Here is a 26869-nt window from a genome sequence, read left to right on the forward strand (position 1 = left end):
GTTTGAGAGAGGAGTAAAGCCATCTATGTCAAAAAAAAACAAAACAAAAAAAAAAAACTTGTCTAAACAGAGGAGGTGGACTGAGATTTAATTTGCCATCTATTTACAATTCAGGCTTGACTTCTGTCCCCAAGAAGTTTCAACACCATTCACACCTTGAGACTGGAGGCTCCCACGGACACTAACCTCGTTAGAGCACCATTCACAGGGTAAGTAGCCAAGGCACACAGTCCCCCCTCTTAATAGGTAAGTACTCAGCCATTATGGAAATTAGTGGCACCAGTTTCTGGTCAGGCAAGTTGCTGATGGGTTTACCCACAGTTTTCGTACTTAAACCTCAACTTCCCACTAGTCTCTCAGAACTTAAGAAACTACTCAAATGAGTGGCGAAATGTCTTCAAGAAATTCTACCAGTCCAGTTGCCTTCAGTCTTGCGTTGATTAACCTCTAGATTTTCCTCCACCTGCTCCCTGCTCTCTGCTCCTCCACCTCCAACTCCAGCCTGGCATCCCCAGCACTTCTGAAGTTCAGCAGGAATCTCAGGCCTCACTCTGGACAACTCAGGGGACATGGACAGCACTAGCAGCTGATCTCTGGTATACACCGCCGGACACAACAGCCGCTCCACCAAACACCACAGCTGCTCCATCAAACACCACAGTCAACACATAGCCAAAAACAAGAAGTCCAGAAATAACAAAATAAAAACAGCACAAAAAGACAAAAACAACCAAAACCGATGTTGACTGGTTCAAGGCACAGAAAAACAAGAATTAGTCAGACAAAAAAAACAACCAATAACACAATAAGAATGACCCAAAAAAAGGATAACATCACAGAGCTACTGGCGACATACAGCCATTCTTTCAGACTAATTTTTCAAAAAATGGTGACGCGAAGCCACACTTTTGACCATTTCAGTCTCTCCGTCATTATGTCTTCCTTTATCGTCCGGTGAGCGTCACGTGATGTGAATGACGTGCTTTGATGTAAAGATTTGGCCTGAAAAGAAATGATAAGGGGAATCAATGAGCATGAAAGATAATGATGTTGCTGAATTGAACCAGTTGGATCCGGTTGTTCTAAGAACCAGCTCTCTATGCCCATCCCAAGTGGAGACAGGAGACAGTTCAACACCTGCCATAGAACCTACAGGATTATTTCTCCCTCTTTTTCCGTAATGTTTGGGAACAAAGTATCTGGAAAGTTTGATGTGTTTGAAAATAAATATGTGAGGTTAACATGGCCTCTTTATTTCAAGTCAAGTCAAAGTTTGTTTCTAAAGCACTTTTAAAAACAACCTTGATTGACTGTACAGAGGTACAAATGATGATACATAAATTTATTAAATTAAACAGTAATGTGCTTCCAGTTAGGCTGTTAGCTGTGTAAGATGTACTGTGGAGTTGCTCTCCCAGGCCTAGTAAATATTACTCATCTAGCAACTTCAAAACTTTATATTTATTTGAGTACAGAAGGGCCAAACAATTGGGGGAAGAATCACTAAGGACCAGGGAAAAAAGAAAAAATGCCAAAAGCGCAAGAAAAAACAACAACTCCACACTCAATGCTAGCAACACCAGGCTAGCTCAAGCTAACACCCATAGCGGAGGAGTGGCAAGACAGAAGAATTACAGAAGAACATGGACTCCGGTCTGAAAGAGGAAATTATCCAACTGAGGCAAGAAGTCAATGGGAAACAGAATCTCTCAGACCACGTTGATGAGGCTGAGGCCCGGGTGAAGCAGGTGAAGGGATGAACCGACCCTAGTGCTAAGACACAATTAAATGGTGGTAAATATGAAGTAGCATAAAAAACAATATGCAAACAACAATATGTAAAAAAAATGTAAAAGAGCAGATTCGGTACGGCAATAAATACATGAAGCATGGATTAAATTAAGAATGACATTGTGATGTTGCTCACAAGGACGTGATATTGCACATGAGTATTGCACAAGTAGTACGACTTAAGTTATTATAACTGCCTTAGAGTGCAGGAAGAGAATAATTTTGGGAACAAAGGTTGCTCTCCTTCTCTGGGTCTTACAGGGCGAATAGTGGAACCTGTGACCAGATGGCAGCCACTCAAATGCTGTGAACAGAGCATGCATTGAGTCATTTAGAATTTGACAAGCCAGGCCACTAGCCTGCTTCTCATACACAGGGCTCCAGTGGCGAGCAGGAAGTTTAATAATCTTAAAACACACCTTCACAATGCTGTGCAGGCGGTTCCTGTCCTGTCCTGTACAGTTATGGAATAATACCAGCAGCACAGAGAAAGCTAAAACTCTTTCAATGAATGTATAGAATGTCAGCAAGATATTCTTACTGACAGAAAAAGAGTTCAGTTTCCTGAGTAGGTACATCCTCAGGTGGCACTCCTCTGTGTTGGAAGAGAACCTCAGCTGTCAGTCAAGCATGGTTCCCAGGTATTCGTATTCCTCAAATGTCAATCGGAGAACAGTGAATCACAATGGTGACAGCTACCACTAGTTCCCTTTGGCTGCTGGAGAAGGTCACAACCATCTCCTTGAAATTCAGCTCCAGGCAGGAAGAGACACATCACTCTACAAACTGCTGCAGAGCGGGTCCGTGGTGCAGGGAGTGGCCAGACAGGAGAGACAAGAGAACTGTGTTGTCAGTAAACTTTACCAGGTGACAATTGGGGTGCTTTAATCTGCACTCGTCGATGTACAGTTTGAAAAGCAGAGAAAGCATGCAACCTTGTGGGGAGCCAGTAGAGGTGGTGAGGAGATTGGAGAAGTTATTGTCAATCCGGACTTGCTGTGTTTGACTGGTCAGAAAGTCCAGGATCCAGAGTATGAGCTCAAATTCTGGTGGAGTCTCTCTGCCAGGATGTGGGGTTAGAAGGAGTCTGGCGGAGGTGTTGGGAAGCTCCAGTTTGTGGATGGTGTCCATGAAGGATTTTGCATTGTCGACACCTTTGTGGCTTTGATATACAAATTGGAGTGGGTTGAGTTGTGAATTGGTCAGGGTGACAATGTGTTGTTTGACAAGCCTCTCCATAGCCTTCATCACCTGGGAGGAGAGCGCCACTGGACAGTTATTGATCTCAAATCTGGAGAAGATGGAATTAAGATGATAAAAGAGATGAAAGATGCTGGGGTGCTGCCCGGGATGTTAATAGGGTGGTTGCTGATGGGGAGGTTAACAACCACCATTCTCTTAAGGACCTGCCAAGGTTAGTGGAAGTTTCCATGACAAAACTTTTCTTCCACTTTGTTCTTGTAATTGAGCTTGGAAATCTTAATAGCCCTCTTGACCTCTTTATTGACCTCCCTTTTCTCCATCTCTGACCCAGAGAAGAAGATCTGTTTCTTCTTGGGAGTTTTTCCTTGCCACCGTCGCCCTCAGGCTTGCTCTGGAGGTTGCAGGCTGGTTTTTGTGAAGCGTCTTGAGACGATTTGTATTGTTATTGGCGCTATATAAATAAAACTGAATTGAATTGAATTCTTGATAATGATGTTTTTAGCTCTTTGGTGACCCAGGGTTTATTGTTAGGGAAGATGGTGACAGTCTTGGAGGGTATGATGTTTTCCTTACAGAAATTGATATGTGATGAGAATCACCTCAACCTGTTCGTTTAGGTCATCAGAAAAGGTTGCTCCAGTTTGTGGACCCAAAGTTTACCTGGAGGATGGCTGTGCTCTTGCTAGTCCACTACTTGATGGTCTGGCACTGGGCCTAAAACAGCAGGACCTTGCCGATAGATGTGGAATCTATGAATCCATAGTGGGCAGCATCATCACAACTTGGAGCAGCTTCCTCTATACAATCCTCGGGTGCATGTTGAGCGCCTCATATGCACAGTAAAGGAAAAATGTTCTTCAAAACAGAGAACCCACTTTGACTTTTTGGCAACATTAACCAACTGTTTGCTGTGGCATGTCTCCTTACAAACAATGAAAATGGACGTCTTGTGAAAGGATGGTGTAGCACGTCTGCTACCACCGTGGGTTCCCCAGCTTCACAGACCACTTTGTGAAGCTGGGACAGTTTAGCCGTTTATGGGCTCTTTATTCTGACAGAGAATCGCCAACACTCAGCCAATCGCAGGCTACTCTTCTCTTTGGCTGCCGTCTGGGTGTCAGCTTCCTCGTCTTTGTCTGACTGCTCTTCCCAGGTCCAGCGCGCTACTGCATTAAAAGGAGAGAGTGATCAGGCAATTAGCTGCAGGTGTGCCTGGCGTTGCTCTCCTGAGCCCTCCCCACACCTCTCCCATGCAGCTGATGCACCACGCCCCTTCCACAGATGGGAATAGAAATCTGAGTAGGACTTGAAACTCATTTATTTATATGAAATAATAAGTCATATAGTATGTAATGCGTTCATTGTGCTTATTGCGCTTCTGTATTTCTTTTTGAGTATTCTGTTTAAACTCTGTTCTTTTGAGAATAAATGCAATTGCAAATGTGTGCTCCTTATTGGACTCTGTATACTTGCCGTGCCCATCTCTGCAGAATACATGATACAATCTAAAACAGATTGGTGTTTATGGCTACTTCCTACATTCCTACGTTCGTCACGTGAGTAAACGTATTGGGTCACTTCCTGATTCTGCACCGCTGCTGTGTTTGCTTGCAGACTGTTTTAGTTTCAAAAACATTGTCTGTATAAGCGATGAAACTGTTGTTTTCAGTTTACTCAAAAACTTGTCTTCTATAGCTCTTTGTAAATCTTGCATCTCGTCACAAGCTAATCTTTTTTGGTCTGTTTAGCGGTTAGCTATGGCTAATCTATGGCTAATCTATTACCACTAAAGGAGGCAGAGGAGTACCTCTGCCTCCTTTAGTGGTTGTAATAATAATAATATATATAATAATATATATAATAATAATACTACTTGTACTTGTAATAAATGTAGTTTATTTGTAGCTTTGGAGGCCAGACTTTCTGAATTGGAAGCCGACTCCGCACCATGGAAAAACCAGTAGCTAGCCAGAGCCCTGTAGCCGGTGCAGGCCGACCAAGCGCAGCTGAGGTTAGCCTAGCTCCTGCTAGCTGTCTCCCTGTAGCTCCCAAGCAGCCGGGACACCAGTGCGGCTGGGTGGCGGTACGAAGGAAGCATAGTCTTACCTGGCCCACGGAACACCACCAACCGCTTCACTTTTCAAACCAATTTTCCCTACTCAGCGACACACCCACTGAGAAACCAATTCTGGTAATTGGCGACTCTATTTTGCAGAATATAAAGTTAGAGAAACAAGCAACCATATCTAGATGCATTCCAGGGGCCAGAGTGGGTGACACCAAATCTTACCTGAAACTGCTGGCAAGGCTAAGGCTAAGTATGGTACGATTGTTACTCACGTCGGCAGTAATGACCAACGGTTACGCCAATCACTAAACTTAATGTTGAATTGGTGTGTAAGTTTGCAAAAACTATGCCGGACTCCGTAGTTTTCTCTGGTCCCCTGCCCAATCTGATCAGTGATGAGATGTTTAGTTGCATGTCATCATTCCACCTGGTTATCTAGGTGGTGTCCAGCCAACGACGTGGCCTACGTTGATAATTGGAACTCTTTCTGGGGAAAGCCTGGTCTGATTAGACGAGATGGAGTTCACCCCACTTTGGCGGGTGCTCCTCTTATCTCTAGGAATTTGGCCGATTTTAATAACCCCCAAAACCATGATAACCCAGAGTTCAGCCCAGGTGGCAGAGCTGCAGTGTTACATGCTTCTCTGCCGCTTCTCTAGTACTGTCTCACACCCATAACTCCCCAAACTCCATAGATGTGCTGTCTGCTCCCAGATTATTTAAATTGAAAAATAACAATAGAGGAGTTATTCATAGAAACCTTATACAAATCAACACAAATTCACTAGTACAACAACAATAAGAAAATTAAATGTGGGCTTTTATGTCAGATCTCTCTCGTCTAAATCCCTCTTTTAGTGACTGATCTGATAACTGATCGTCAGATTGATCTATTTAATTTGACTGAAACGTGGCTGCAGGATGATGAATATGTCAGTTTAAATGAGTCCATGCCACCCAGTCATAGTAATTATCACATTCCTCGAGGCACAGGCTGAGGAGAGTGGCAGAAATCTTCCACTCTGATTTATGTATTAATCCTAGACCTAAGAAAAGCTTTATTTCGTTTGAAAGTCTTACTCTTTGTCTTGCTCATCCAGACTGGAAAACACAAAAACAGTTCTCTTTCTTGAGGTATATCGCCCACCTGCTCCTTACTGAGAATCTTTAGCTGAATTTTCTGAGTTTCTATGTGATTTAGTGCTTAGAACAGATGAAGTCATTATAGTAGGTGACTTTAACATCCATGTTGATGTTGATAGTGACGGTCTTAGCTCTTCGTTTATGTCATTATTAGACTCAATTAGTTTTTCTCAGAATGTAAATAGTTCAACTCACTGTTTCAATCACACCCTAGATCTTGTACATCTTGTAACATATGGCACAGAAACTAAAGGTCTGATAGTATATTCTTATAACCCTCTTTTGTCTGACGTTTATAACATTTGAATTTACTATAAGAGATCACACTGAATCTGGAAAGACACTTAATTATGGTAGACACTTATCTGATGATGCTGTAACTAGATATAAGGAATTAATTCCTTCAGTATTTACCTCAGTGCCTTACGTCAGTGGATCACAATCAAATTTCATCACAAATAGATTATTTTGCTGACAGCATGACAGCATAACTTAGTACAACTCTAAATCTAATTGCTCCTCTGAAAAAGAAGGTGATAAATCGGAGGAGGGTAGCTCCATGGTATAGTGCACAGATGCGTACATCAAAGCAGGCAGTTCGAAAGGTGTAAAGAATTTGGCATTCCAGTAATTCTTAAGAAGCTCACATAGCCTGGAAAGATAGTTTAACAACTTATAAAAAAAACTCTCCATAAGGGTAGAACAGTATATTTACTCTTCATTAATAGAAGAAAACAAGAACAACCCCAGATTTCTTTTCAGCACTGTAGCCAGGCTGACAAAGAGTCACAGCCAGCTCTGTTGAGCCATCTATTCCTTCAGCCCTCAGCAGTGATGACTTCATGAGCTTCTTCACTGATAAAATTCATAGCATGCTTCTAGCTGGCAATACTAGATTATTTTGTTCTAATTGAACTTCCGGAGCTCACTTCAGTTATACCAGCATCTAAACCATCAACTTGTCTTCTCGACCCCATCTCAACTAAATTGCTCAAGGAGATTTTTCCATTAATTAATACCTCCATATTAAATCAGATAAACTCATCTTTATTAACAGGATATGTGCCCCAGTCTTTTAAAACTGCTGAGATTAAACCTTTACTTAAAAAAGCCACTCTTGACCCAGATGTTTTAGCCAACTATAGGTCAATTTCCAACCTTCCTTTTATTTCTTAAGTTTTAGAAAGGGTTGTTGCCAATCAGTTGGTTGATCATTTAAACAGGAATGGTTTGTTAGAAGAATTTCAGGCAGGCTTTAGAGCTCATCATAGTACAGAAATGGCTCTGATTAAATTCACCAATGATCTCCTCATGGCTTCAGATGATGGATTTGTCTCTATACTCGTCCTGCTAGATCTCAGTGCTGGTTTGACACTATTGATCACAATATTCTTCTACAGAGACTTGAAAGTGTGAGCAAGATTACAGGAATTGCTTTAGGCTGGTTTGAATCATATCTGCCAGACAGATTCCAGTTTGTCCATGTAAACAACAACTCTTCTATATATACCAAAGTAAGCTATGGGGTTCCTCAGGGTTCTGTGCTAGGACCAATATTATTCACATTATACATGCTTCCCTTAGGCAATATTATTAGAAAGCACGGCATAAACTTCCATTGCTACGCAGATGATACCCAGCTATATTTATCCATGAAACCAGATGAAACTAATCCGCTGGTTAAACTCCAAGCATGCCTTAAAGACATAAAGGCTTGGATGACCTGTAATTTTCTACTTTTAAACTCAGACAAAACTGAAGTTATCGTATTTGGCTCTAAACATGTTAGAGATTCATTATCTAACCACCTGCTTTTGTTGCATGGCATTACCTTGGCCTCCAGTACTACTGTGAAAACCTTGGTGTTATATTTGACCAGGATATGTCCTTTAATTCTCACATAAAGCAGGTGACCAGGACTGCTTTCTTCCACCTTCGTAATATCATAAAAAATTAGGAGCATTCTTTCTCAGAGTGATGCGGAAAAACTAGTTCATGCATTTGTGTCTTCCAGGCTGGATTATTGTAACTCGTTACTGTCTGGCTGTCCAAGTAGCTCTTTAAAAAGCCTCCAATTGATTCAAAACGCTGCAGCAAGAGCACTGACAGGAATTAGCAAGAGAGATCATATTACTCCAGTATTAGCTTCTCTTCATTGGCTTTTTTAAAATCCTCCTCCTTACATACAAGGCCCTGAAAGGTATGGCTCCATCATATTTGAAAGACCTCATAGTACCATACTGTCCCAACAGATTACTACGATCTCTAAGTGCAGGTCTACTTGTGGTTCCCAGAGTTTCTAAAAGTAGAATGGGAGGTAGAGCCTTCAGCTATCAGGCTCCTCTCCTATGGAACCAGCTCCCAGTTTGGGTTCGGGAGGCAGACACAGTCTCTACTTTTAAGGTCAGGCTTAAGACTTTCCTTTTTGAAAAAGCTTATAGCTAGGGCTGGACTTAACCATCCCTTAGTTATGCTGCTATAGGCCTAGGCTGCAGGGGGACGATGCACTGAGGACATGTCCTCTCCTCTTTCTTCTCTGTCTCCTATCTCTTATAATTTACTAACCACTGTGTCTTACTCTCTCCCCTCCGCTCCCCTACCCCTCCATTATCTTGTGAGGGTCTCTGGTCTGGAGTGCTGAATATCTGACCTGTGGAGTTCTAAGCTACATCTGCTGCCGTGGCCTCATCAACCAGCCCAGTCTTCATGGTCTGGAGTACTGTGTATCAGACCTGTGGAGTTCCATAAACTACATCTGTCCCAGTCATCATGGCCTCCTCCAGTTGTCCACTCCTACCTAGATGAACAATTCACCAACCTGCCCATAATTCCTGTTATACTCACAAACTGTCACAGATCATCAGCTATGTGTTATATTACTAGACCCTACATGTTTCCTTCCGCTTGATGTATGTATCTATGACAGAAGTTTGTTTATCTTGTTTCTCCTGCTCTTCTTTTCTCTTTATCTTCTCTGTTTCTAACCGGCTGGCCTTCGGCAGATGGGTCCCTCCATATGAGCTGGGTTCTGCTTAAGGTTTCTTCCTGTTAAAAGGGAGTTTTTCCTTGCCACTGTCGCCCTCAGGCTTGCTCTGGAGGTTGCAGGCTGGTTTTTGTGAAGCGTCTTGAGACGATTTGTATTGTTATTGGCGCTATATAAATAAAACTGAATTGAAATTGAATCTGTCACACAGATTACAGTTTATCCATGTAAACAAAAATTCTTCTCTATATACCAAAGTAAGCTAAGGAGTTCCTCAGGGTTCTTTGCTAGGACCAGTATTACTCACATTATACATGCGTACATTAGGCAATATTATTAGAAAGTGTGACGACCACAAAAGTGTCACATTTTGTGTTTTTGAAAAAGAGTAAAAAGAGAAAAATTGTCTTTTATTTTGAATACAATTTATTGTAATCCATTTTGAAAAAAGGTACCCCAAAGAGATTGCATTTATTTTTGCGGTGGTTTATTTTCCTATTCAATGTGTATATTGCAATGTTTGCTCCATGCCAGCAGGGGGCGAGGGCGGGTTCGGGTTTAGTGACTTGCATTGCGTTTTCCCCTCATTACTGCAAGTGCCTTGAAACTGACATGCCGTGTCCTCATCTCTCTCCTGTTTTCAGGTTTGTAAATGTTCAAATATGCTTTGAAACTAGGATTTAGCCATGCCGGAATGTATTGGGGATGTTTGTGAACTATTTTAGTCAAGTAATTTTCGACGGAGACTTTTGGCGGTTTTGTTTGAAGTAAGTTTGAAACACGGAGGTGAAGTCCAACCGTTTTACAGTGTAGTGATCACGTGCTGCCTACATGGTTGTTGAAAGCAACTCAGTTTAATGCACACGCCTCCCCCACGTGGACGTACGCCTCAGTAATGTTTTAGAAACTTACAATGTTGATGTGTAGCGTTTACTTTGCCGTCTGTAAGGTCCCAACCATTCGTTTTGAAGTGTGATTTTGCTAGGAATGTTCATGGAGGAAAAAAGGTGACTGTTTAAAACGAGTTTTGTTTACATTAAGCACTTTGGGTTTCCAGTGGTAAAATGCAGTACTGTATTGATTTAAAACGAAGTAAAATACTTTGACGAAGAGTTAAAAAGTAACTTGAACATTATGCTGGTTAATATACCATGGTCTATGTATTTCATTTTTGATAAATAGGTAAAAATACTAAGCTGAAGAGTAAGTGAACATGTATTTTGGAGAAAAGAGATGTATTCTGTTATGGACTTTGTATTGAAGAACATTTTGAGTTTTTGTATTGACATGGACACTGAAATTCATTGAGAATGCTCAAAGGACATTGAATACTGAATATGTTGAATATAAAAAAAGAGACATTTAACACAAGAGTGTATTTAAAAGTGAAACTTTAATAAAAATGACTGCAAGTGCCTTGAAACTGACAAGCCGTGTCCTCATCTCTCTCCTGTTTTCAGGAACTTAACTGTTAACCAGGGTGCCGTTGCTACGGTACCCGTTACAAAAGCACAGCATAAACTTCCATTGCTACACAGATGATACCCAGCTATATTTATCCATGAAACCAGATGAAACCAATCAGCTGGTTAAAAGACATCAAGGCTTGGATGACATGTAATTTTCTACAAAACTGAAATCATTGTATTCAACCCTAAACATGTCAGAGATTCATTATCTAACCACCTGCTTTTGTTGGATGGCATTACCTTGGCCTTCAGTACTATTGTGAAAAACCTTGGCAAATATTTGACCAGGATATGTCCTTTAATTCTCACATAAAGCAGGTGACCAGGACTGCTTTCTTTCACCTTTGTAATATTGTCAAAATTAGGAACATCCTTTCTCAGAGTAATGCCAAAAAACTAGTCCATGCATTTGTGTCTTCCTGGCTGGATTATCGTAACTCATTACTGTCTGGTTGTCCAAATAGTTCTTTAAAAAGCCTCCAATTGATTCAAAATGCTGCAGCAAGAGTACTAACAGGAATTAGTAAGACAGATCATATTACCCCAATTTTAGCTTCTCTTCATTGGCTCCCTATAAAATCTAGAATTGAATTTAAAATCCTCCTCCTTACATACAAGGCCTAGCTCCATCATATCTGAAAGACCCCATAGTACCATATTGTCACTACAATCTCAAAGTGCAGGTGTACTTGTGGTTCCTAGAGTTTCTAAAGTAGAATGGGAGGTAGAGCCTTCAGCTATCAGGCTCCTCTCCTGTGGAACCAGCTTCTAGTTTGGATTCGGGAGGCAGACACCGTCTACTTTTAGGGGCGGCTATGGCTCAGTAGGTAGAGCGAATTGTCCATGAACTGAAGAGTTAGCGGTTCGATCCCCCGAGTGTGCCATATGCCGACTGCCATATGACTGTAAAAGCGCTTTGAGTACCTTTGAGTAGGTAGCAAAGCGCTATATAAGAGCAAGACCATTTACTTTTAAGGTCAGGCTTAAGACTTTCCTTTTTGACAAAGCTTAGAGTTACGACTGGACTTAACCATCCCTTAGTTATGCTGCTATAAGCCTAGGCTGCAGGGGGACGATGCACTGAAGACATGTCATCTCCTCTCTCTTCTCCGGCTCCTGTCCTCTAATATCTTAACACAAACACTGTGTTAACACTAATTTATTTTCTATCTCTTATAATTTATTTTCTATTACTAACCACTGTGTCTCACTCCCTCCCCTCCCATCAGATGGGTTCCTCCATATGAGCTGGGTTCTGTTCAGGGGTTCTCCCTGTTAAAAAGAAGTTTTTACTTGCCACTGTCAGGCTTGCTCTGGAGGTTGCAGGCTGGTTTTTTTGTAAAGCGTCTTGAGACGATTTGTATTGTTCTATATAAATAAACTGAATTGAATTGAATGATCAAGTTCAACACAATTTGATCCTCTCTCTTGTTTGTTTGACTACATTAAAACCGATGCAATACAAACTCTTAACTATTCTTCTACTTCTAATTTAGTTCATGGCATTTGATGGGCTGTTGCCACAAAAATGTATTTAGAAGTCTTAATCATACCTACTCATAGCCCTAAGGGAAGTCAACTTTATCTTTAAAAGTATAAGGAAGTCAAAATGTATGTTTATAGCCCCATCCATAATTATGATGGTAAGTTACAGTAGTATAAAGTTAACATAGCATGTTAGCACGATTGTAGAATAGCCAGCCAATTTTTTTAATACATACATCAGTCTCATTTTCCAACAAAGATTCATGGAGTGGAGATCAAACAGTTATGCAACACAATATGTAGCTATAAACATTGAGTTTCCCGTTTTATTTTGTCAAGTACCTTATTTTCCTGTTTGTTGTGCCTCCTTGTAGTTTTGTCATGTCTGTGTCATGTTTTGTTTCCTGATTTATTTTGTTAAGTTCTGGATTTCCTGAGTTCTGTGTTCTCTGTGTGTCCATTGATTATTAGTTGGTTTCTCCTGGTGTCATTGCCCTAATCTATTTCAGCCGTGTCTTGTCATCCCTCTCTCATGTGTATTTATAGCCCTGCCTTCCCGTTGTTCAATCAGTGCGTTGTGAAAAAAACTAATTATTGCCTTAATCGGACTAAAACTGGAGAACTTAAGTGCATGTAAACACGTTACTCTGATTAAAGTTCTCACTGTCCGATTGAGACACCCAGATAATGCGATTGGAATCGGAGTTTTCATCGGATAATGCTTGTGCGCATGCTCCACCACCCTGCTCTGGCATGTGACCCCGGAACAAAAACGTCCAAGAAAGCCGGTTGCAGAAGAAGAAGAGAAATGGAGTGGAAAGATCTTACCTCCATCAGAAGTAACACGAACATTACGTATAAGATTAAAAAATGTACTATTATCCATCTGGTTGTTGTTTGAAATGCCGGTCTGCCGCATGAATGACTCTTGTTTTTTTATATCACGTAATAGGTCACCCGGAAATTGGGCCGCATTAACATGGTATTATCCCACTGAAAAGACATGTATCATCATCTAGTGTGGAAGGGGAGAATAGTTATTCGATTTTCTTGCGCTGCATATAAACTGGGACAAGGATTGCAGTGAGAAAGTCGAATAGCTCGATTAAGCTCTGCATGTAAACGCACAGAGTGTCTTCGTTGTTGTTTTACCTTCCTTAATGTTGTCTCCATGCCATGGTCCTTGTCTCCATGATTTTGCGCCATGCCATGCCCGATTTTTGTATGTTGCACTAACCTGCTGTACGCAGCGCTTTTTTTAATTATCGGTCTTTGCTTCTTTTTTTCAGGCGGATCAGTGCTCATGATTGTGATTAGTCTGCTGCCTTGGAACCCGCCCTTTATACGTGCGCGTTCACCGATTCACAACAAGACAAACCTGGGTTAAGTTACCGAGATGATAACCGTGTCGTGATACCGCTTATCCAGATTGTCATTGTTGTGAATAGGTTTAGCTGGATAGGTTGAGAGTAACCCCGGGTAAGCTGAGCTCGCATCGTGATACAGGCCTCTTGCTGCATGCGCTTTTTCCAGATCACTGTGTCTGTGCCCAGTTTTGGGACTCTATGGACGGATAGGGACACGCTACTGAGCCTTGCAGTTGACGTCCCTCATTCAGTGGACAAAGCAACAGTGTGTGACAATATCCATGCCACTGTTGACATGCAACAGTCCAATATAACATATCAGCAATATAACTGAAAAAATAATGACAACACAATTTTAGATTCTTAATTATTAATGAAGCCCCAATACTCTTCCATGGAGTATCGGCAGTACCATAAGCATATGGTACTGACAGTTTGAAGGTCTACTATATGACAATGTATTTTGACTTTTTCTCTCGAAATTTTGACATTTTTCTCAAAATTTTGTGTATCTTAAAATGTTGACTTTTTTCTCAAAACTTCAAGAGTGCATGATGGAAAAAAAAAATCCATCAGAATGGGGAAGAAAGGGGATTTAAGTGGCTTTGAACATGGTATGGTTGTTAGTGCCAGACAGGCTGGTCTGAGCGAGCTGGAATTTTCATGCACAACCGGATTTTGTATACTTTACAAAAGGGACAAAATTGCAGTGCACAAGACAACAAGTCTAACATTCGACTCGCTGATGTCCATGCTGTCCATTGTTTACCTCGCAGTGTAAATGTGTAATGATGACACTGACAGGGAGGAAAAAACAGACAAGCAGCTCTGGGGTTTGGGGTGGCTCAGTAGGTAGAGCAGGATGTCCACAAACCAGAGGGTCAGCGGTTTGATCCCCAGAGTGTGGCATATGCCGAAGCATCCTTGAGCAAGACACTGAACCCAGATGCTCCATTCACACACCAGTGCTAGTTGCACTGATGTATGAATGTGTGAGCGAATGGATGATTGTATCTCTGACTGCAAAAGCACTTTGAGTACCTTTGAGTAGGTAGGTAGAAAAGCGCTATATAAAAGCAAGACCATTTACTCTCACAGCAGGAGGTCAATCCTGTGTCAACCTGCTATTTTCAGTGTGAAAGCGGTATAGTTTAGTTGAAAGTGAAAATATAATATTGCTGACTGACCAATCAAATTCATATTTTCATTTTACTATTATATTTTGATTAACATTTGGCAGTATATCAAGAAGACATTGATAAATGACAGCCTTTGCTCTAATAGAGCAGCTTGTAATAATCTTTAAGATAACCCTACAAATAAAGACCAACACAAAATGCAGCATCATGCAATCATCTCAACATTCAATCAGTGCCTCTCTGGAATTGTTATGGTTTGGGAAAATACTGAGCTTTGTAAACTTCATGAAAGGTGGATTTATTGCAGGATTACAGTTGCCAGTTAGTTACTGGTGAAGCTGTGTGGACTCTAGAATATGCTAAAACCCATCACCCAGCATTTATGTAGCATTTGTTTGGTTGACATGGTTTCCCCTTAAATTATCTGCTTCCAATTCTTCTACTATGGTTTAATGGCATCTGATGGGAGTATCTCAAGGCACTTACCTTTTAATACTGGGAAAGTAAATAGCTAAAGAATGTAACTGTTCAAAACAGTTGGGAAAATAAACATTTATGATAAAAGAGTGTGTAATGTAGTGGTTTGCACCAAGGACTCCAGCCATAAATTTGCAGCCGGACCTCATTCAAAAAGAGGTGAAAAGTTTACCTCCTCACCACGTGGCCAAACTACCTGAGCCGGCCAAGTCCTTTCATCATGAAGAGGCCAGTATGACGCAGAGGCTCTTGTTAATCAGTGCACCAGACACCCTGCTGGCCTCTTTTGGTCAAAACATGCAACAACTGCTGGGGCTCAAAACAAAACTCAACCTACAAACTGTATTTCATTGACGTGTCATCGCCGTTATTTACACTAATGGGACATGGACGAGGGGCTCATAACAAGCAACAGCCACTTTTGAAGTCATAGCTCCTTTAGAGCTACTTTAACGACTACAACCCCTCTGATAAGCTTATGACATTATTTTGTGTTTCTCAACCTGAATAATTATTGTACAAATTAATGCTACAGCAACACACGTGTAAAAGTAATGAGTCTATTTTGTTTACTTATAACAAACATTACATGATCTCCACAACATTAAACTTCCCATCTGATGTGATGTTTAAGCCCAATTTATAACTGTGTTGCTACAAAACAGCATTCAACTCCTCACCATCTCCAAAGAGCATTAGGATGGCCAGATCCACAGCTCGTTTCCAGCCGGAGTCTTTCTGGATGGCGATGCCGTATCCAGTGGAGGCAAACACTTTCCCACTCCCGATTGTGACAAGCTTGCAGCCCTCGTCTCTGCCGGCCATGTAGTTAAGCACTGCAGCGTCATAGATGAAGGCATCCAGTTTGCTGTGGACCATGAGTGAAGTAAATGTGTTAAAAGTTATAGTGATTATGGTGATCTTAGTAGTGATTATGGTGTCCAAAATCACTCCATCCTTCACTGAGTCACTAGTCCTACTCAAGAATTTTAGGGTGCTGATGTGTAATTGGTAATGACATGTAGCATCCATAAATATTGCATAATGCAAAATACATTTCTGATTTCCTCCCTAATTCATTTCCCTTCTTAATTTCTGGAAAGAATTCATAAGTTAACATTTAGGTAGTTGTGATAAGTCTGTTCTCTCTGTTTAGAACGCTAAATTCAATAATTGATTTATTTCAGGAAACAGTATTCTCTGAAGTTATATGTGTGCCTCTTCACATTTTTGCATGTTTAGCTGCCTTGCTGTGCCCCGAATAAACACTCCAGGATATGCTAACTTAGCATTTAATTGAACTGATCAAATGGAAGCATATCAATTAAATCTTTTCTCTATTTTAGCTATAGCTAAAAAGCTAAGATTTAGCTAAGATTGTAAAGCTCTTTTAAGGACATTTACAGGGAACTCCCTAGAAAATGTGTTATAAAAATATAATATCATAATATAATGTGTTATTAGAAAAGGTATACTACTTTTACTGTACAAAAGATTTGGTATGCTTCTGATAATTTATGTTTTAGTTTCACTGTGCAAAATCCTGAGGCACTTTCATGGGGCAGTGGTAGAAAGTAAGCACAGGGAGAGATTTTATTCTATCTGCTATTTTAAGATGCCAAGTTGTCATGGTGACAGTTAAGGTGTTATCATGTTCCCAGAAGTACATCATTTAAACTTAAGCATCTCCATGACAACTCATCCAGACTTGTTGGAAGTAACAAGTAACTTCATCCTTGCGTTGATTTTTTTGTCAAACTGCTTTTCTTCAAGCAGTTTCTTCAAGTGTGGTTATTGTCAGAGATACACTATTGCATTGCATTCTTATTTCTTCAGGAGTGGTTGATGAAAGCATTTGAAGACAGGGAGTGATGAGGAAAGTAAGATGTTAGCTAGTATTCAAAGAAACCACAAGCTATACTGCCATTCTGGGTACCAGTATCAGGCAGATAAACAGCTCCACTGGCAACCAACCCACATTGCCCAGAATACTTCCACTTCCACTTTCTCCCCCTCCTCATTCCCTCATCATCTTTCTCTGTATTGCATCAGTGGAAGACCTCACAGGCCCATAGCACTCTCTTCTCTCCCAGTTGAAATCCTTTCAGCTCCCTTCTTCCTTTTATCCCTTATCTGTCTCTCCATCCTCCTCTGTATCTCATCACCATCTCTCATCTCATCTTTCTCGTCCTTACCCAGTCTTAAGACTGTACAAGGCTTCATCTACATTCTTCTGGTGGAAGCTGGTCATGTAGGTATGCATGTCTCTGTAGTTGTTGCGGATGTTGCGTTCTGTACTCCCATTGGGCACTGTGCCAAACCGGAATGGCGGCGAGAACTCATTCGGCTTCTGGAACTGTGGTGGAATTTTCGAAAAAGAAAGCACACAGACAAAATGACAGAGGAGTGCTCATTAGCATGGAAAAGGCACTGAGCCGCATCAAATAGCCCTTATTGTGCTGTGAAGCAGGAGAATAGTACTATGATCTAGGAAGCTCAAAATGAATTGTTTAGAGCTGAAACATGACTAACACGTACTGTATTATACACCAGGCCCACTTCAAAATAGAGATCAAGAAGGCCCTAAGAAGGCCATTTTCATTACTAATAAATATACAGTATTAAATGTCTGTTAATTAATAAATAGTTGGGACAATAAAATGATGAATGCTTATAATACATTCCATAGACAATGCCAATAATAAGATAGATAGAACAGGTAGATACACATAACACTTGTAATTAAATAATCAATAAATGAATCAATTAATTGTCTGTCAGTTAACTGAATAATCATATAGTTGCTTTGGTCCAATGTTAAACAAACGTATTCCAAAGAGGCTGTTTGATCAACAGCAGGATTTTAACAGTTTAATCATTTACATAATTTTTCATAAATTACATATGTAAGCTTTTGTTTCTTTTTCTTTTTAAAGAATCTTTGGATACCTGACCAACAGTTTGACAGAATGGGTAATTTAAATACCAACCACCGTTGGAATCAAATAGCCATACTGATTTGATTAGATTAGGCATATTTATTCTTGGGAGAAAAAAACACACACCAACAGCAATACAAACCTGTGTGAGATACATTAGTTAATTTATTGTCACATTAAACTACCAGGCTCAACCAAACCCCTTTTAAAGGTTATTTAAAATAGTTAATTACACAAAATAAGTAGTTAAATCATGAACTCTCTCATATGTTACATACTTCCACACACGCTCGTCCACAAACTTCACAGTGCTTTGAATTCGCACCTTTTTGTCTGACAGTCCAGACACTTGGTCGACATACTCCTCTTGGATCATGAAGGCTGCCAGGTTAGCAGTGTAGGAGGCCAGGAAGATGACAGCAAAGAAGGCCCATACTGACACCATGATCTTACTGGTGGTGCCTTTGGGATTCTGTACAGGGACAGAGTTGTTGAAAACCAAGCCCCAAAGCAGCCAGATGGCCTTACCGATGGTGAAAGAGGGACCGCCAGGCTCTGGGAGAGAGAATGACAGGAGCAGAGGGGGATGAAAAGAAAGAAGACAGAAGGAAACATCATCAGTTTCACAGAGCATAGGTAGTACTTTGCTGAATATGCATTTATGTGTGAGATGACAAATGAAAAGAGCAGATTTATTCTGGTCCTTTAGTTTGTCAGTGGTCATAGGTTGCCTTCAACATCAGATTTTACGACCACTGTGGTGAGAACCCATTACAGGCTGATTCTGATCCAACTACATCTATGGGAGTATGACAAAGTGGCAGGTGGCCTACTGTAGTGGCATTAAAGATGGATAAAAGGAAAGCCAAGGTGAAGGGGGGCAGACGGGTGCACAGCAGGCTACAATTATGCTACAGTTGGAGCAGTGATACAGGAAAATAGCTGCTATTGCAGTCTTCTGAGTCTAACGGAGCCGCGTGTGTGTAAAAGCTAGCTCATTGATTTTAGAACCCAGGATGTGGTGGTGGAACACAGGTATAATATCTGAGAATGACACGGTAAAAAGGGACCTGATAATGTGAGAACAGAGGAGTCTTTGTTCACACTGGGACACTAAGAATATTTAACATCACCTATCTGGTTCTTGTTAATGATAATTTTCATTAGTGAAAGAGATTAAGTGAGTATAAATGTACATAAGTACCTAAAGACATCAGTAGAAACTTCCTGTGCTTCAGCTCGGAAGAGATCTTCAAAGTAATTTAGTACCTGGAGAGCTCAGTTTGAATGAGGCATTCAAGGTAACAATACCTTTTTTTTGAAAAATGCAGCTGAAAGAGTGGCTGCATGTCGAGAGTAGTGATGTTTAACCATGACGTTTAACCATGTTTGTGATGTTTAACCTTTTTAGGTTAATCTCAGTGTGTTAATGGTTGTTTTTCGTCTGATTTGTTGTTTTCTGTGTTTCAATCCAGTCAAAATGGTTTTTGGTCGTTTCTTTTTGTGCTGTTTTTATTTTGTTTTTGTTTTTTTTCTGGACTTTTTTTCCCCTGGCTGTGTCGTTGGTCGTGGTGTTTGGTGGAGCGAGATCAGCTTCTAGCACTGGAGAGGTGCTAGGGATGCCAGGCTGGAGTTGGAGGTGGAGGATAAGGATAAGGATAAGGATGTTTGGGTCGGATGTCCCGTCTGTATTCATGGGGAACGTGAGGTCTTTGGCAGCCGGATGTATGGACTGTGTTCACTTGACGGGACCCTGAGGGAGTGTGTCTTGAGAAGAGCTTTGGAGACCTGGTTATAGGACCACAGTATGTCTGTGCCCGGCTTCAGACTCTACAGGCAGACACACTCCGTTGGCTTTTGCATCCCTCCCTCAGTGGACAAGGAAACACGTGCAACATGATCCATGACATTGTTGCTATGCAACTGGCCAAACAATCACATCACCTTGGACACTGTTGTTGCCAAGTACTTTTGTATATTTGTTCATATTGCTAATTTCTGTACATTTTTTGATTACACTTTTTTATTTTATTTTGCTTATTAGTACTTATTTTTGTTTTACTTTAATTTAATCTCATTTTATTTTATCTTCTTGTGTTTTTTATGAGTGTTTACTTTTATGTGCAATGAAGCTACTGTGACAAAGTAATTTCCCTCGTGAATCATTAAAGTCTGTCTAAGTCTAAGTCTAAGTCTATTACCTTCTTGCAGCATGGACTAATGGGTCTGTGATGTGTGCGTACATGAATGTGTGTTCATCTAAATAGTCTGTGTGACCTCTTACCTCGTCCATCTGCCAGACAGCGATTGTAACCCACCGGGCTGAAGTACTCAAACACAAATACAGCCACGGCCGACACGATCAGCAGCATTACAAACATCATCACCCAGACGTCAGCACTGAAGGGCTCTAGGAGAGAATGAATCGGGGTACAGAGGAAGTAAATAGAGGAGGTAGATTGCGGAACACAGAGAGAGCAAATTCATTAAACCAAATTATAAAATTACCCCCTGCTTATCACAGCCATGAATTATATGTGAATATCAGTGAACGCTAACAAACACTTCTCAGAAAACTGAGAGGAAGGTGGGTAGGTGTGAATGGACTGATGTAATTGGACTGATATGGTAACATTTAACATTTGATTTTACAACTGTTCTGTAACAAAAATATTCAAATGTGCATCTTTCTCTTATTATTTTTTATCATCACTCATTCACTGCATAGACCTTCTGTTAAAACATTTATAAAGTTTTTTATTATTAGCGTCAGAGCAGCAAATTCTCACAGTGATTTCAAGCTGATAGTCACAGGAAGCAGGTTTATCCAATATGAGTGGTTTTAACCCTGAGTTAATTTTATCTTCGCATAATTGTGCAAACAGTGTATCATAGCTTTATTAACTGACTTATAATGTAAACTTATTGCCACAGCTTTACATGACAAAACTGGCTTTCACTAGCATTAGTGTGTACATGAAGTGAGTGACAGCGTTTCTGTCATTTTTTTCATAGTGAAACAATTTGAGCAACTAGAAAGAGCAAGGAACAGATCCTTGTTCAGAAAAATAAAGACTTTGAACATTTGCCATCTACTTGTCTCTGACTACAATAGCCACCAATTAAAAATTGTAGTAAGATGTCAACTGATGTTTTGAAATGTCAAGAATTAGCAGCATTTCATTGCAAATAAATAAATAAATAAAATTATGTTGAAGTAATACTCAGAACAAGTCTTAAAGGCCTGGGTTCTCTTTTGTTATGCCAGAATAAATTGTTCAATCCCTATAAACAATGTACTTGTTTTGTTAAAAATCTACTCATGTCCCTGTGATTATGCATTAATTATGTGATATGAACGTGTGTGCGCATCTAAGTGTTCTCAATCACGCTGTGCATCTGCCAGAAGCACCAGTTGTGTCTCTCCTCACCTAGAAAGGCAGAAGGAGACACAGTTCCGTTACTACGGGAGACCATGACACTGATCCCTGTCTCAATGAACGGCACAGAGAAGTCAATGACCTCTGATCTCTCCTCGTTGATGGTGAGTGATCCCACTGCCATGTGGGCATTCTTCAACACCACCTGAGGGTCAACCAGAGACAGACAGAGAGAAACAAAAGAGAAACATGGAAGCTCAGCTGGCAAAAAAGACTGTATTGATGAAATAATTAGGTGCAACAGTTCTTAAATCATCCACTACCGCTGTTGAGTGATTAACAGGCTATTCTTGTAGAGTGTAAACAGGAGGAAAAGGGCCAGTGGGTCACTATTTAACTCTCCACTGGCACTGCCTCCATCTAAGTCTGTTCATGTATATTTATCTCTAGATCCTCAAGGGCTAAACACAAAGGGAGCACAAAAGATGGTGCTACATGTATGGCACATTGTACATTCCTTTTCTTTGTTTAAGGATGTGAACGAATAAAAACAAAAGTTGAAAAGACTGGCGCAATCATCAGCAACATATTAAAATATGTTGCCCGGAGAAAAAGGTCCAATTTCATGAAATTTCATCAAAAACGCTTTGTATCTAATGTCATTTTTGAAAATTTGCAGAAAATACAATGTTTACTCCAGCTAAATTCTGGAAAAACAAACCATGCTACGGTCTTTCCTGCTTTCAGCAAGCCCTGAACGATTTGAATACACCCAATTGGCTGAACTTTACTACCCTGGGTATGGGCTTACAGGCGTCACATTTTGGGTCAGAGCCACTCAGAACCAATGATCAGGCTCTGTTTTCCTGCACTCAGTGCCTACAGTCTCTTTTGAGGGACTAAATAACCCTTTCTTTTCCTTTTTTCCCCTCTGAGAGAGTGTGAAAGAGAGGAGTTGTGAGCGCCTGTGTGTACGTGCGAAGGTGCATCTGTGTGTATGTGGCTATGGGGGGAGGGGCCTTGTGTAAACAGTTTTTTTTTTTTTTTTTTTAATGCTTTCTTGCATTCGGATTATTTTATACTGTTTGGTAGACATTATTGAGTTATATCAGCCTGTAGCCGGACTTGTCTCGACCTATAGATGTGCAGGACTTCATCTTGAAATGAGAAAATGAGACCACAGTAAGTGAAAATGTAACAGAACAAAAACAGCCATTACTAACATTAAATGGGGTCTCAGAATTTTTACATTCTTTGAATGTATTGCAGCCACCAATATTTTCCTATGTTCCTTAGGCGTCAGGTTACCTGAAACTGTGTAGTATACACTGTTTCATTAACTATTGTTTTTGTTTTTTGTTTTTTACAAGAATAAAATAGCAGAAAATTCAGTTTTCTTTTTTTTTTTTTTTTTTACAGCTTTTAAAATGTGTTACATCAGCCTATAGCTCTAGGTGTCCTGAATCTATAGAGGTGTTGGACTTCACTATGCACAGAAAAATGAGATTAAGTAAAAATGTGGCACATAGAAAAAACTGCCAAAAATGGCTTGGGATTCAGAGGTTTAAGTCTAGGTAGATTTAAGACAGAATGATTTGATATTACACAGGTTATCTATCTATGTTTTCATCATAGTAAAGCCACTCGTTCTATGTCATATTGAATTAAGTTGAAGATCATGTTGATTCATGAAGACTGCCTTGAGCTCAATGTCAGGATAGAAGTGGGTCTTCTCCTGAGGCTGCATCAACTCTCTCCATGTCCTTTTCTTTTTCCATTGGACTTTCTTTCTAATTTTGTGTTTTCCTTTTTTGAGCTCTAACTTCTCGAGCTCGAGCTAAACTTAACAACTCATCAAACAAAGTGAACTAAGGAAAATAGCTTACAAAGCTCAGACATACACTCAAAAAATAACTTATATGCGGAACACAATAAAATTATGTAAATCATTTTCACCTAAATAAAATGCTTTAATTTAGCAAGAAATTATTTTGTTAAGTGACCTAAATGTAAATATGTTGGATCAACATGATGTACTTGGATTATGTCCAATTAGATTTGTTAGGGTAAATATAAAACAGCAGCATAATTTTGTTGGGCCATTTAAACTTGTATGGTATGGGTTACTTAATTTAATAGCCACTGTGTCCTCATTGATCATTTTCCTTACTTTTAAAAGCAGGGTCTATTGTATCTTTTGTGTCTGTTGTAAGTGTCTCTGCGTGGGTGTATGGGTAGGTGGGCCTGTACTTTGGCTCTTCTGGGCTTCAGTTCAACCTCTGGACATTCTTGACATGTTTGAGCTTCCTGTAGTTAGCAAGTTTGTACTTCTATTTTTAATTATATTTTTTGGGCCTTAGCCTTTAATTGAAAGGAATAGGGGAGGCAGAGAGAAGAAGAAAGAGCAGGATTTGAACCAGCAGCGAGGACTGTAGGCTGGAGTGGGTGCTTTACCCACTGAGCTAACACCACTCAGCAAGTTTGGACTTTAAGCTCACTTCGCCTTCAACTGATATAAAGAGGGGCAGTACTGATCAGGAATTTGCTCATTACTCTCACCTCCTGCTCTGGAGTTGTAAGCAGAAGTGATTTGCAATCTTAACCCATGAGAATTAGGTTGTGTTAACAGAAATTAGTTTCGTAAATTTTAAATTGTTGCATGCTAAAACTACATCATTTAAAATTGTCCACCCCCAAACATGATTTTATATAATATAAGCTACATTTTAGACTTAGGTTAAGGTAACAGACACCCAGTTTGCTTTTTTTGAGTGTAGGCTGGATAAGTGAACATAAAAAGTAATGAATTTAGCAGACTTACTTTTAGATATATGAATACATATGTGGTGCATTCACAACCCACAACATGTACATATTGGTTCTGATGCCTTCCACCAGGCTACTTTAAACAGTAATACTTGGAATCACAGTGGGTATAACTTTGAGAACTAACAGCTATTAAATATGATTCCTTTTACTTGAAGACTTGAAGCAGTCTTTTACATTTTGCTGTAATATTAATGTTTTCAATGTGTCACTATACAATGATAATGAGAGAAAAGCTTCTAAAGAAAGCATGGCCTAATATTAATGGACAAAATCTCTATTTTTTACTGCCTTGCTGTGGGGGTCTGAAGGTTTAACAACAGGTGAACACTAAAGATTCCCACATTCTCCCATCTGTGAAATCCACAATCAACTGATTTGCCATCAGGACTGTATGAAATTGACAAAATCGTCATTGTGTGTATTTTTGAACTCCTTACAGACAATCCAGATGTTACCGGCCTGAGCATTCCCCTTTAAGGAGGTGGCCTTATGGGTAGTGTGTGACATAGTCAGCACGTAGATGTATTGGTTTTTCTTTTGAATAACATTACGCTGAAAAGAAGTGTGTGTGAAAATTATACAGTCGGTGTGAATACACTCCACTCTGCAGCCATAAAAAGTACTGTGTTGTACAAAGGAAGAACAGTGCCAAATAAAGCCCCGGTCCATGTGTTCAACTATTCCGCCTCTCCTCCTCTGTGTGTGTGCGCAATTTACCCGGACTGCTAGTTACCAGCATCAACGAGCCAAGCTAAGGTGAGACGAGACTTAGCTTTATAACCAGCAGTTCCATACTACGGTTAGGAACTACAAAGCTGTGGAGGTAACACAGAGTCAATGCTTTTTTCTGCTGCAGAGAAAACCTGGTAAGAACATCCAGAACCACCTTTACAAGTACAGATAGCAGTAGCAGTATGTGAGCCAGTAATTTATCAAAACTGTGTGTAAAACACTGACAAATGTCCTTACCTCTCCGACCATGCCATTCCATGTGCCATTAACCTTCTTGCCGTGCTTGCCATTGGTTACCAGGTAGAGGTCATAGGTGAACTTTACTGTCTTGGCGATTTTCTTCAGGATGTCGATACAGAAACCTTTACAGCAACGTTTGATGTAAATTCCTGAATCTCCTGTTTGATTGCTGATGAAATGTGACAAAGGAAGTGTGTAGAATAGGACAAACAAGACAGCAGATGAAAATGTTTCAGTAATCTAAACATTTCATTTAGATGATGGCATCACCCAGCTGTTTCATTAATCAGTACCACTAAAATCAAGACACCAGGAAATGCTCAGTTAAATCACCATAGGTCTTAGGTATGGATGTTTCCTGAAATAGTGACAGGGGCAGAAAGTTACACACCTTTACTAGAAGCAGGTTCATATCAAAGCCAGGCAGGAATTTCTAAATCTCTCCATAACAGGGCATATTTTAGCAAGAAGCCTCATTTTGATACCGTTTTGGCCTTTGTACAAACTAATTTTGGCTGACCATTTCAAATAAAAAGCCTTGGTGTTTCACTGGACAAAACCCTCAATTTATTACCAGGGCTTTTATTGTGAAACATTTAAAGCAGGGTTCCTACAGCTCAAGGCAAGTTAAATTCTATTATTTCCTTATTTTATTTTATTTTATTTTATTTTATTTTATTTTATACGTACTTACCAATATCAATTTTGTTCAGCCAGGAGGAATACTTCCTCTCTGACAGCTAAGTTGGATTGAATCCTGTCACCCTATGTCAAACTCAAGGCCAATTGGATTGTATTATCTATCAGAATTAAATAAATAATTACAAAACAATAATTACAAAATAATTACATAAAACAAAACCGAATTGCTAAATAATAGCAGCATGTTTAACAGGGCCTCAGCATGCTAACTTAGCCCCGTGGTCACCACCACCAATGTTCATTAAATTTACACTTTCTCATGCTTGCATGAGGTCCAACTGCTACACGAACGATGTGCATTCACACAGTCACAGCCGCAAACACATCATTGTGTTGTTGGTTCCGCTCCAGTGATTGTGTGGTTACTGCTATTTGTAAATTATTTTTTAAAAATAAACATTGCCTATTATTTTTTGATTTGAGACTAATTACAACCATAACATCCTACTTACCACTGTGTTGAGATTTTCAAGACTTTTGAAAGACTGATGTAAGACATTTTAGTGCCAACTGAGGCCTTAATTTTAGCTTAATGAATTCAATGCCTTATAAGACTTTTTAAGGATCCGCAGAAACCCTGTGAAGGCACACCAAGCAGCAGGCAGGGCTTAATGGGGAGGCAAAAACAAAGTCCTTCAGAATGGAACTAACCCTTCAGAATGGAAGAATCAAATTTCACTAATGTGCTAGTCTGAACTCTAGTTAAAGCACTTCATATGACTTGTATTTCATTGGATGTTCTTTGAATGTTAGCTAGAACTTGTTTTTTTATCTAGTGAAATAATTTGCGCACACATACAGAATGTGTACAGGCATACAGATGAAATAGCAGGACCGCCAGACTCTCCGTGGATTTGTTGTCCTCTTGCTAAGGCTAAAGAACCAACCACACAAGCTACCTCTGCCAAGCCTGTACCTCACC

The 26869-nt window shown here is 40.0% G+C and overlaps 1 protein-coding gene across 7 annotated transcripts in view; it reads right to left on the reverse strand.

Moving 5' to 3' along the window:
- Positions 1-26869, reverse strand: part of grin2bb (glutamate receptor, ionotropic, N-methyl D-aspartate 2B, genome duplicate b) — a 169221-nt gene that overhangs the window by 20122 nt on the left and 122230 nt on the right. For all 7 annotated transcript variants that reach the window (XM_047578984.1, XM_047578986.1, XM_047578985.1 and 4 more), the window contains 6 exons: positions 25243-25414; positions 21496-21649; positions 20349-20474; positions 18390-18619; positions 17321-17481; positions 15806-15993 (listed from right to left, as the gene is read on the reverse strand). In XM_047578984.1, the coding sequence (XP_047434940.1) occupies positions 15806-15993; positions 17321-17481; positions 18390-18619; positions 20349-20474; positions 21496-21649; positions 25243-25414 (1031 nt within the window). The remainder of the gene's footprint in view (positions 1-15805; positions 15994-17320; positions 17482-18389; positions 18620-20348; positions 20475-21495; positions 21650-25242; positions 25415-26869) is intronic.

This window comes from Mugil cephalus, chromosome 2 (genome assembly GCF_022458985.1).
Source record: "Mugil cephalus isolate CIBA_MC_2020 chromosome 2, CIBA_Mcephalus_1.1, whole genome shotgun sequence".
Taxonomy (NCBI): domain Eukaryota; kingdom Metazoa; phylum Chordata; class Actinopteri; order Mugiliformes; family Mugilidae; genus Mugil; species Mugil cephalus.